The 12,950-nt window shown below is 48.8% G+C and overlaps 1 protein-coding gene across 1 annotated transcript in view; it reads left to right on the forward strand.

The window, feature by feature from the left end:
* The window catches only part of LOC129337975 (vasoactive intestinal polypeptide receptor-like), a 156,724-nt gene that overhangs the window by 74,854 nt on the left and 68,920 nt on the right, over positions 1-12,950 (forward strand). The window contains exon 3 of the mRNA XM_054992007.1: positions 1,549-1,656. Coding sequence (XP_054847982.1) covers positions 1,549-1,656 — 108 coding nt within the window. The remainder of the gene's footprint in view (positions 1-1,548; positions 1,657-12,950) is intronic.

Genomic DNA, 12,950 nt, shown 5'->3' on the forward strand with positions numbered 1-12,950 from the left:
GGTTATGGTTAAGCAATTGCCACTTGGATGTGTTCATACTTTTGCAGTTTGAGATCATAACCATGTCCCTTAGAGGCAGAGGCAGAAATCGGAGAGGTCTTGTAATGGGGGTAAGCCACTGGCAGCCACCGAGCTCAATCCACCCCCCCCTAGACTTCCCAGAAGAGCCTCTCATCTCATGCCCCTTCCCTTAGAAAGCATCTCCACTGTTACTTCTTACTTAAGGTAGAGATACAAGCAAAGGGCTCTTTAACCTCCCCAGCTCACCAGAATGATCAGCAACAGAAGTTTGGGCAGAGTTCTCTTACGGTCTGCTCACACCTATTTGTTAGAGTCAGCCTGGCAACCAGCAGGAAGGTTGGAAGGCAGGGACGTGGATCCCCACTCTAAGGGGCAGCAGATAATGGAGCAAATGCTCAGGAGATTGCTTGCCATAAGTGGGCACATGGTAAACCTACCCATAGACAGGAAACAACAGCTAGTTAAAGAGCTCCTATCTTTTTGCTAATATAAGAGTGAATCAGTAGACCAGAGAGTTGACATGTCTGGGTTGGGACATTCCTAGAGATTTGAGAGTACATCCTGGAAAGGGACCTCAGCAGGGTAACATGCAATAGAATCCACTCTCCAATGTAGCCATTTTCTTAAAGCAGAGGAACTGATCTGAACCAGTTGTCATTCAGAGAGATCTCCAGACTGCACTTGGAGGTTAGCAACCTTGGGCAGAGGTATTTTTGGCGTGTGTGACATAAAAATGTCTACAATGATGCATGCAGACACCATGTCCTTACTAGAGATGGGCACAAACAGAAAACAAACAAACGTGATGTTAGTTGTTCGTTGCCATCCACGAACAGGGACTCACGAACAACCACGAACATGGCCCTGTTCACGAACATGTTTGTGGTTGGATGTTCGTAGGGGCCAGCAGGCTCTCCTCCAGCCAATATCCAAGTCAAGATCCCTACTGCACCACTCCCAGAAACCTAACCTGAGCAGGCAGCAGGAAAGGTACCAATAATAAATAATAGCTTGGCCCCAGAGCCTGGCAGCAGCCCTGGAACTTGAAAGGAAGACCTACCTATCAATCTAAATTGGGCTTAGATTGGGGTTTCCAGGGCAACAGCAGGAGTTCAGACAATCCCTGCCTAAATTGCCAAGGGAATTGATTGAACGTGCCAGACTGCCTAGCTCGACGAACGGCAACGAACAAGGCTTGCAATTACCACCTGTTCGTTTAGAATGGGGCCTCATGAACAGCTTGTCCATGAACAGCAGCTTGAGGCGTTCGTGGCTTTTTTTGTTCGTATTGCTGTTCGTGCCCATCTCTAGTCCTTACCCCCAGCCATCTTGTCACTTTCCAGGCTCAACCTGGCAACCTTCTAGCTTCTTGGAGGGTTGGTAGGACAAAAAATGGATGGAGAGGTGGAACATCCCTCTTCTGCCCTACAAACTGACCCTTCTTTCACTCTGCAGTGGACAAATATCTGTGGGGCCCCTCGTCTCCTTCCCCTGAGGTTTTCTTAAAGTGTTTGTCTCTTTCCACAGGTTGCCGGAGTGTGTTTGATAACATCACTTGCTGGCCTGCGGCAAATGAAGGTGAAATTAAAGTGATATCCTGTCCAACCTACTTCACCATGTTTTCGACTGTTCAGGGTAAGTGAAGCTAGATGACTTCTCCCAAAAGAGAGTGAGCAGGGATTTCTGGGAAGTGGGTTCTGGTGAATAGTGGACCCTGGAGAGCTGTTGTCAGCCAGAGAAGACAAGACTGCCGTTGATTGACACATGGTTTAACTCAGCAGAAGGTACCGTCACATGTTCTCGGGTGTCCCCCCTGCCCCTGACGCCAACATCCCATTCAAGAGTTTCTGAGATGCATAACTCTAAAGCCTCTTTCTCCTATATGTGAAAAGTATTTAAAAGAGCACATGTAAAGTGAGGTTGGAGCTCAACAGTGGACCAGACGGTCTGGTCCACTTGAGTATATATGAAAGAGATTCTTGGGGTAAGAGTGGACTGTAAACTAAATATGAGCAGTCAGTGTGATGCGGTGGCAAAAAAAGGCCAATTCAATCATGGGTTGTATCAAAGGGGCCATAGCTTCGAAATCACAGGAGGTCATAGCCCCTCTCTATACTACCTTGGTCAGGCCACACCTGGATTATTGTGTGCAGTTCTGGAGGCCTCACTTCAAAAAGGATGTGGACAAAATTGAGAGGGTGCAGAGGAGAGTGACGAGGATGACCAGGGGTCTGGAGACTGAGCCCTACGAGGAAAGGCTGAGGGCCTTGGGAATGTTTAGTTTGGAGAAGAGAAGATTGAGGGGGGACATGATTGCTCTCTTTAAGTATTTGAAAGGCTGTCATTTGTAGGAGGGCAGGGAGCTGTTCCAGTTGGCAGCAGAGGGTAGGACCCGAAGCAATGGGCTAAAACTACATGCACAAAGGTACCGGCTGGATATTAGGAAGAACTTTTTCACGGTCAGAGTAGTTCAAAAGTGGAATCAGCTGCCTAGGGAGGTGGTGAGCTCCCCTTCACTGACAGTTTTCAAGAAGAGGCTGGATGAATCTTTGTCAGAGATGCTTTAGGCTGATCCTGCATTGGGCAGGGGGTTGGACTAGGTGGTCTGTATGGCCCCTTCCAACTCTATGATTTTATGATCCTATGCTTTGAGTTTTAAGCGAATTGAGGCATTACTTGGAATCTCTGAGAAATATCTTTTTTTTTAGCACTGTGCCAAGAGTTATTTGTAGCATGTCAATCCTAGTTGGAGTTTCATCCTGCTGGGAGCCCGGGCGCAAGGCAGAGATTGTAGGGTTCCTGTGGCTTGACTTTCTCTGGCAAACTGCTGCTTATTTGACAGACAGGTTCTTGGTTTGTCACAACACACCTGCGCTGGAGCAGGGCTGAGCGCTGGCATCCACATACGCCTCCCGTGTAACTTTATGTTCAAGTAACTTACATAAGCCCTAGATATAAATATCAGGCTTCGTTACGGGGCTTCTGTCTCATGGAACCCACTTAAACCAATCAATCATTGGAGAGGGAAGGACCCGCCAACGGTGAGTCACTTATTTGGACAAGCTGATTCACTAATGGTCTCTACGACTCTCTTCCCCTACCGTTCAACTTCATACTTCTTGCTTCGGCGAGTTCTGTGCCACATGCCAGGACACTCGTGTGGTGAGAGAGCCGTCAGTGTGCTGTGTGAGAGAAATCCATTAATTACTGTTATTATTAATTTATTTTATAGTCCACTCTCTCCACAAGTGGGCTCAGAGCAGTTTTACATCAGAAATTTAAAAACAATTTAAAACATTGGTAGCAACTATAAAATATTGTGTTTAAACATAAACAAAGCAGCTCATTTTGCACTAGGGTTGCCAGGTCCAGGCTGGGAAATTCCTGGAGATTTGGGGGGTGGAGCCTGGAGAGGGCAGGGCTTGGGGAGGGGAGGGGCCTCAGAATGGTATAATGCCATAGAGTCTTACCCCTCCAAAGCAGCCATTTTCTCCAGGGGAACTGATCTCTGTCACCTGGAGATCACTTTTAATTCCGGGAGATCTCCAGCCACCACCGGGAGGCTGGCAACCCTATTTTGCACCCTACATAGCACTTTGGGTCCACAAGGCAGGGCAGTTAAAACTCAGCCCGTATAGAATTGGCACGTATCTCCCCTCCCCCCAGCTGGGAGGCTCCGGTTGGGTGGCTTGTCCACCTCAACCCCCATAAGCCTGGCGGAATATCTCCGTCTTACAGGCCCAGCAAAAAGATAGCAAATCTTGTTGAGACCGGGCCTCCACTGATTGGTCCACCAGGTAGGTGCCAGGACTGAGAAAGCCCTGGCCCTGGTTGAGGCAAGACGAACCTCCTTGGGCCCAGGGATCAACAGTAGTTGTTTGTCTGCTAATCGAAGCAGCCTCCAGGGAATATAGGACGAGAGGCGGTCCTGCAGGTATGCCCGTCCCTGTCCGCTGAGGGCTTCAAAAGCACCCACATGCATGAGGCCGAGAGTATGGTTGAAAGGCACTTTAGCCCAGGGCTTTAGTGAAGTCGGGGTCTGATTCATCTGGCACCTTCAGCTCGAAGCTCTCACACATGTCTGGTCTCCATCTCCAGTCTTGGGGAAGTTGGCGTGGCAAGAGAATGGCCTTCTCCACCACCGCAAGTGGGAGGGGGGGCATTAACTCTTTGTCTGACAGAAGCAAGCCATCCTTGTAGGGGCACAAGTAGGGTTGCCAGCTCCAAGTTGCTAAATTCCTGGAGATTTGGGGGGATGAAGCTTGGAGAAAGCAGGATTGGGGAGGAAAATCATAGCAGAATTCCATAGAGTCCACCATGTGAAGCAGCCATTTTCTCCATATGAACTGTTCTCTGTGGCCTGGAGATGAGTTGCAAGCCATCACCTGATGGCTGGCAACCCTAGGCGTGCAGGCTTCTTGGCTCAGACCTGGGCCAAGGTGATGAGGACAAAGGGTGTAAGCCCACTCAGTGGGTGAATCCACACCTGTAGCCATTATTGCAGCAACACCACTCAGAGTCAAGCATCCCACGGATGCTGCCAATACCACAGGCAGGGGTGGAGTGTGCCCTAGGCAGCCAGTCGCCGAGGGCACCAGAGGTGGAGGGGCACCCACCAACCCAGTTGCCCACATAGTCAGGGTCTACTGTAGTAAGCAGCAGACCCAGGAGGCACCCCACCCACAAGGGGTGGTCCCAGCCCTCTTCCGCCTTCCCTCTGCTTTGCCAGGGGATGAGCAGGACAGGCAGTGGCTTCCTGTCTCCCCTAATCTCAGGATGTGGGGAGGAGGGAAGGCAGCAGCTTCTGGATTCCCCTTGCCTCCTTAGTGGTAGATAGGGTTGCCAGTCCCCCGCTGGGGGCAGGGGATCCCCTGCTTCCACCCTCCACCCCTGCCCCTACTAGTGGGGAAAAGGCGGGGGAACGCCCCTCCCAGGGCACACTCCCAGGTGGTGCAGCACACTCCTGTGTACCACAGTGGGCCAATTTGGGCCCCAAACAGGCTGAATTGGCCTCGTTTCAGACCTGAATTGGCCCACTGAGAACTGCAGGGGTGGTCCAGGGCCCATCACATCGCCTCTGGGAATGTAGGAGTGCTCCCAGGGGCCAAAATCTGCTGCACTCCCACCCTCCACACCTGTGGAGTGCAGGAGCACTCCAGGGCCTGTCGCACCGCCTCTGGGAGTGCAGGAGTGCTTCCAGGGGCCGAAATCAGCTCACTGCAGAGTGTGGGAGTGCTCCCAGGGGCAGCGTGTAGACTGCACAATGATGTCACTTCCTGGAAGTGATTTCATCGCTCAGCCCAGGAGCGCGCGCAAAGACTTCTAACATGGTGAGTGACAGGTCTCCCGCCTCCCACATGGAGGGTAAGGGGACCCGGCAACCTTAATGGTGGAAGGCAAGGAGGGCAGGCTGCAGCTTTCTGCCTCCACTTACAGCCTCACCTTGATACAGGAGGGCAAGGCCAGGCACCACTTTGTTCTGCTATGTGGTAGCTGCCAGTGGCTAGGCAGTGGCTTCTCACTGCTCATTGATGGGGAGGATAAGTGGTCAGTCGGTCCCCTGGAAGGCAGATGCAGGAAGGTAGCAAAACTTCATCAAGTTGGACACCAAAAGTTCTTGGGCAAACCCTGACTTCAGGGACCCCTTGCCTCCACTTGCTCCCGCGCTGTTTTAACATCCCAGTCCACTCCACGCCAGAACGCTCTTCCAAGAAGACTGTTCATTTCTGCAGATTTTGTAGGGTGTGGCCCAGTCCAGACAGCACGTTCTTTTTTCTTCATCAGTCTCCTGCACATGCTGATTTGTGCAACTTTATTTTAATCAACCTTTAATTGGATGGCAGCTGCACAACCCAGCCTGTTAATCTCTGTGAAGTCTGAAATTCTCCACACTCTCTGGTCCATAGGATGCTCAACCCTGGAGGAAGAATTGATGTGTGTCCTGATTTGATGTTTATCAGCAGGTCTTATGGGCAATTTTTTCTACAGGGGATTCAGGGTATCCTCTGCTTGCTAGAAATGTGGTGTTAAAAAAGCAGTTGTACGTAAGATGCCAAGACTGAGTAGCCGTTTCACCAGCAGCAAAATGGGACAAAATGAAATTTCTCAGCACCATCTTCACCTGATGGCAGAATGACCCATTTCTTAGATCACCGAACAGCAGCAAGCTTCTTTGTGGAACCAAAGTAAGATCGGGTTGAGGCTGGCTTTAGCAGGACGCAATTAACTCTGAGCAGAGGACTTTTCCTGCTTCAACTTTCCGGTCTTATCCACATCTGCAGGGATTGAGGCTCAGTGGTGGAACATTTGCTTAGCATGCAGAAAATCCCCGGTTCGATTCCTGCCATCTCCAGCTAAAAAGATTAGATAGTAGGTGATGTGAAAAACGTCTACTTGAAACCCCAGAGAGCCACGGCCAGTCTAAGTAGATCATACTCCCCTTGATGGACCAAGGGTCTGATTCAGTATAGGTCAGTTTCATGTGTGTATTCACTTTTCCAGGTATTTTGAGGGAGGGGAGATCTCTCTTTGTTCTCCCAGGCCGTTGGCCCCTTGCCCCTTTTCCCTTCCCTGCTGTCATCCGAAGCATCAGTAAATAATTTATGTTGCTCTTTCTTTCGACTCTTATGCAGACGGCCTAATCTCTGGGCTTGGATTCTCAGCACTGTTTAATTTTTTTTCCCATATTTGTTCCAGACTGCATTTCTGCACCTGGAAATTCAATGAAAGCTCTGAGCTTTTCGTTTCCCTTGGAGAAAATGGTTGCTTTGGAGGGGGGACTCTGTCATTATACAGTGGGGGAGGGGATATGTGCCCCTGACCCTGTATTTATTAAATCTTAGCCACCCTGCCCCATGGACCTGATGACATTTGAGAAGCGAGATGCAATGTGGGCTGCCTTAAGATGTTTTTGTACAGTATTTATACGATTGCTACCAGTGTTTTATTACATGTTTTTATTATATGTTGTTATTATACATGTATTTGTATGTTGTTAATCCGCTCTGAGCCTGCTTGCGGGGAGAGTGGACTATAAATTAAATCAAGTAAATAAATATACCCCACTGAGGCCCCTCCCCTCCCCAAACCCTGCCCTCTCCAGGCTCTACCCCCAAACCTCCAGGAATTTCCCTACCTGGAGTTGGCAACCCTAAGCCAAACCATCATCTCCAGTAAAAGGATGTGAGGTCTCTATTTCTTTAAAGTCGGTGGGGATTGGGAAAATGGCAGAAGTAAGCTCTGGCTCCCTTTTCGTGGAAAAAATGTGAACTCCCAAACAAAGAAGGCTTTACCGAATCAACCGAATCAAGTGTTGCTCTCCTCCTTGGCCTCCAACCTTTCTCCCAAAATTGATTGCTGCCTTGGCGTCTCCACTTGCGTATTGGACCGTTTACAACAGCGTTTCTTGTCCCGGATCATTCTGTTCTCTTTATACATCTCGCCACAACAGAATCAATCACTCCAGCCCCCGGAAACGGAACATGGCAAGATATGTAAACATTGCTTTCTAATTTTGCCTCCACCCCTTGTCTTCGAGCCATTGCTGGAGAATCAAAAACTGATGATTTTTGGACTCTAACTCCCAGATTTGCTGGGGCTTGCTGGGTAAACATTTTCCTCAGAGCATGGCCAAGAGAAATGAGAGTTACTTCCCCGGACAGAAAAGCAGCTGGAATTCCACATACGAATTCCTTTCCGCTCCAGACTCAAACACAGTGGGTGCGTTCCTATATTTTTATGCATTTTATTTCTTTAAAATCTTTCCATTATGCCTCATAGCTGGTGAACACCTGAGGCAACTTCCAAATAAACAAATTAAAGGGATAAAGCAGTCAGCAAGATTTGAGACAGCAAGCAATGAAACTAGCAATGAAACACTAGTGAAATCACTGACTCGTTGCGCAATAAACATCAGTCAAAGCATCTTCATCCAGCCACAATGCACCTTGCCAGAAATAATCAGCAGTCTAAAAAAAGATAGAAACAAAATCAATAAAGGCCAAGGCAAAGGACAGCATAAAATAAATGACCAACTCAAGGGCAAGAGAAAATGCACCCCACCGTAGAAGAACCAAGCAAATCGACATAAAGCCTGAAGAAACATGTCTCAGGTGGGTCGCCAGGGCTGGCACGTCCATGGAGGCAACTGTGGCAATTGCCTCCAGTGCAGAGGCGCGTGCTCGGGCGCATGGCGGTGGCAACAGCCCTGAAGCTGCCCCCGGCCTCAGGTGCCAGAAACTGGCACCGGCCCTGTGGGTCGCCATGTTGGTCTGTAGTAGAAGAGCAAGATTCAGGTCCAGTAGCACATTAGAGACCAACTAGATTTTCAGGGCATGAGCTTTTGAGACTCAGAGCTCCCTTCATAAGACATAGGGAGTGGGAAAAGGTTGGAGTCTTTACAATCAAATCAACTCTAAAGAACTCTGAAGAAATGGAAACTGGTTTTGCCCAGCACCAGCCTGGTGCCATGCAATTTCTGTACAGAGTGAGTAGCACAATTGTGGAGCCACCACAAAAAAGTCCCTGCCTCTGGTGTTCCCTTTCCTCATTTTTTTCAGGTGGAGGCACCCAAGGCAGGGGGCTCTGAATCTAGTTTGAATTGGTGGAAAGGTTGATATGAGAACGGGTGGCCCATTGGATATCCTGGTACCAGATAATACCAGGTTAATAACCAGACTTTTAATTAGATCTGGAAGCCCCTTGGCAGCCTGTCACTCATTCCAGCAGGCAGCCTTGATACTGGGTGATTTCTTTTTTTCCTGCAGCGCATTCCCAGTAAGTGAGCCTCTTTGGGAAACTCTGTTTGAAGTTCTCTTATCTGGAGTGTTTTGTTACAAGAGAACTAAATACATGCTTTAAACCCTGCTGGGAGTTTCCTCAATAGAGGAAGAACAAACTGTATCCCAGGAGGAATTTCAGGAGAGGGGAACAGTTGAGAAATTCCACCCCAGCTCCCAAATGTCCTCAGACTGGAAGTGCAGATTAGAATAAAGTTATGCGTTCATTCATTTAAACTGAACATACTACTCAAAGCAGTTTGTTCACCGATGTTGTAAAAACACTAAAAATATTCAGCAACCATTTTTTTAAAAAAGAAGGATTTGCAGAGTAGCCTTTATTAAGCTCACCAGTTTATTAAGCTTGCCAGCTCCAGGTTGGGAAATTCCTGGAGATTTGGGGGTGGAGCTTTGGAAAGGTGGGGTTTGAGAAGGGGAGGGACCTCAGTATGATATAACGTCCTAGAGTCCACCCTCCAAGGCAGCCATCTTCTCCAGGGGAACTGATCTCTGTGGCCTGGAGATCAGTTGTAATTCTGGGAGATTGCCAGCCACCACCTGGAGGTTGGCAACCCTATCACCAGTGCTGTAAAAAACACTAAAAATATTCAGCAGCTTCCCCCCCCCAAGGATTTCCAGACCATCTTTAATTAAACCAGCCTTTGAAGCCTCTTGAAACGGTTGGGTCTTGCAAGTGTTAGCCCCACCCTCCCCCGAGAAGTCTTTCCGGTGCCTCAGGGCAATTCTGTCAAGGCCCCGATCCTAGCAATTTGTGGTTGAAGCTTAGGTAACGTGTGTTAAATGGACAGAAAGTGAAAAGAAGTTCTTCACTGGCTTGGGGAGAGGCAATACAAAACGAGGCAATCTAATGGAAGCAAATACCAATTATATATATATATATATATATATATATATATATATATATATATATATATATATATATATTATGTGGGTTGAGTCCAGCACAGGGTTTCTGCAGGGGTAAGGACTTCTGAGAGACACTGGGGTTGAACCTACCCCCCATCCCGAATCCCACCAATTATCTTGGAAAGTTTTTAGTCTAGCCTAATATCCTAAATATGAGGGCTAGTTCTGGTTATTCAGTGGTGGAAGAAACGCAGTCTGTGCTAGGGTTGCCAGCTCCAAGTTGGAAAATTCCTGGAGATTTGGGGGCGGAGCTTGGGGAGGGTGGCGTTTGGGCAGACCTTAGCTGGGCATAATGCCATAAAGTCCACCTTCCAAGGCAGCCATTTTCTCCAGGGGAACGGATCTCCGTCACCTGGAGATCAGTTGTAATCAGGGCCGGTGCCAGAGTTTCAGGCGCCTGAGGCCGGGGGCAGCTTCAGGGCCGTTGCTGCCCCCACGTGCACCCGGGCTGCGTGATGACGTCACTGCGTGTGACATCATCACGCAGCGTGCCACTGCAAGCCGGCCCCAGCTGTGCGCAGGCAACGGCGGCAGCAGCATGAAACAACTGAGCAGGAGGGCTGGGAGATTGCCCACTCAGACTGCCCCACGCGGCACCCACCAGCGTGTGCTCCCACCCGGGCACAGCAGCTGCGGGCCAGGCACAGCAGGCAGCCGGGGCAGTCCGCGGGTGGCTTCCCAACCCTCCTGCTGCCGCCACCAGCGCCATGACGCGCGCCCCCTTCGGCGCCTCAGTGCACAAGGCAGCTGCCGGACCCGCCTCCATGGACGTGCGCCCTGGTTGTAATTCTGGGAGATCTCCAGCTAGCACCTGGAGGTTGGGAACCCTAGTCTGTGCATGTTCAAGGCATTCTCTCCTGGTTATTCCAGAGTTCTGGCTGGGAAAGTTTCTGGGGCATAAGGGCTGACATAAATTATGCCCTGGAGAAGAAAGGAAGGTAGACAAAGTTCTCTGTTCGCCTTGGGTGAGATAGCGAAGAAGGGGGTTGCGGGGGAAGTTTCAAAGCAGCTCTAAAAAAAAAATTACGAATGCAGAAGTGGGTGGGAGGGTCCCCAAGATGCATATGAATGGAGGGAAAGCCAATCAGTTCGGCGAGGGTTGGAAGCTGGTGGAAGAAAAGCTCAACGGAGGAGATGAGCCGTAAGAAAGGAGAAAGGAGAAAAATTGCATTAGGTAAGGTGCCTATTGATACTGCAGCCCACGCAGAAGTGCCAATAAAGCTGAGCTCGCAGGGAGAAAAAGCCCTCTGCCCCAAGCCAGCTGGGGAAGTGTCGCAATGTGGGCAGTTCATAACCCAGCAACGTTAACAGATATTCTCTGAACAAAGCCGAAGTGAAAAAATCCTCCAGTGCTGGGCCAGGGCGTACAGTGTTTGCAGACACTGGCAATGTGCATTTGCAGACACTGGCAATGTGCATTTGTAGACACTGGCAATGTGCATTTGCAGACACTGGCAATGTGCATTTGTGCACAAATGGCTTTGTGCACAAATGGCTTTGTGCACAGCCGTCTCATCTGGCACACTACAGGCTCCGGAAGCTGGTCAGGTGCGGTGTTGGAGGGCTGCAGTGTTGGCCTAGTGCGTGGTCTGCCACCCGTGCTTCAGTGTGGAACCAAATATGCCTCTCAAACTAAGTAAAGGAAATGTGTAGTGGAGGAGTAGGTGGGTTGCTAGAATAACTGGCATGTGAAGGGAACGGCAGTCAAAGATTTCTATGGGACTAAAGAGCTTCTTACAGCTCCTTTACAGAAAGGTAAATGACAGAGTGAAGAGCTGCCAGGAATCCAAGCGTGAATCATACACAAATTGATGCCGGTGAACTAAAACAATAGCGCAGGGTGCACCTTTGTGTATTGATTACTCATTGTAAGACAGACTTCAGAAACTTTATTGACTATTAATCCCCATCAGTAATTTTAAATTGTACAATTTCAGTTGGTCAAATGAGGCTTCATACTAGCTTGCTTGCTTGCTTGCTTGCTTGCTTGCTTGTTTTCTTTCTTTCTTTCTTTCTTTCTTTCTTTCTTTCTTTCTTTCTTTCTTTCTTTCTTTCTTTCTTTCTTTGTCTATGTCATTTATAGTCTGCCTTTCTCACTTTCTCGAGATGGATTTCATAGTATGAGATTAGTCCAGTCAATATCAAGGACATTTCCAGAAACAATACCATAGAGTAAATAAATGCAAGTTTACAAAGACTTGACATTAGCAAAAAATTCCAATACAGAGTTAAAAAAATGCTGAAGCAAGCATAAACAATTCTAGGACTGACATTAGACAACATAGAACTACCCAGTAGAGTCATACTTAAAGCAACAGGTAGTACATTGGAGCACATACTTAAAGCAATGGATAGGACGTAAGGCAACATGGTGGTGAAGTATATGGTCCCTAATTCATTAGCAAAGCATGTGAGACCTCCTCCCTACAATACATCCCTCCTTTTTTAATAATTCAGTTTTGCATCATTTGCAGAAACCAGGAGAGTAGGGGCTCTCCTGACCTCCACAGGCAGGCCGTTCCACAGGGTAGGGGCCACCACAGAGAAAACCTGTGTACGGGCAGCTATTGATTTCACCCATGTGTAGGGTGGCACCTGCAGGAGACCCTGTTCAGATGAGCAGAGCCACTGGGGAGGAACACAGGGGGAGAGGTGGTCCCGTAGGTATGCTGGACCAAGATCATATTTATGGGACCACCCTTCCCCCCATGCTCCTCCACAACAGCCTCGCTCATCTGAACTGGGTCTCCTGCTGGTGGACAAGATGAAAACCAGAAGGACTCCACAGCATAAATGTCATGTGGTTGAGCAGCGTTGATCTCTTGCTCTAAATTTTGACATAGTCGGTCTCTTTGTAATCATCAGAGATTGCAGACTTCTGGACTGAGGTCTTGGAGACATGGGTTAGAATCCCTTCTCCGACAACGAAACTGGCTGAATGGGATTGGGCCGGTCACTGTCTTTCTACTTAACCTACCTCCCAGGGTTGTTGTGTGGATGACATAGAGATGGGGAGAATTTCTGCTGCCCAGAGGAAGAGTGGATGCATAAAGGTATTTTATACTGACTCGAACCCTCGGTCCACTGAGATCAGTTTTGTCTACTCAAATTGGCAGTATCTCTCCAGGGTCTCAGGCAGAAGTCTTTCTCATCACCTGCTACCTAAGCCTTTTAATCTGGAGATTCTGAGAATTGAACCTCAGACCTTCTATGTGCTCTGCCGTT

The sequence above is a fragment of the Eublepharis macularius genome, chromosome 11 (genome assembly GCF_028583425.1).
Source record: "Eublepharis macularius isolate TG4126 chromosome 11, MPM_Emac_v1.0, whole genome shotgun sequence".
In the NCBI taxonomy this organism is placed as follows: domain Eukaryota; kingdom Metazoa; phylum Chordata; class Lepidosauria; order Squamata; family Eublepharidae; genus Eublepharis; species Eublepharis macularius.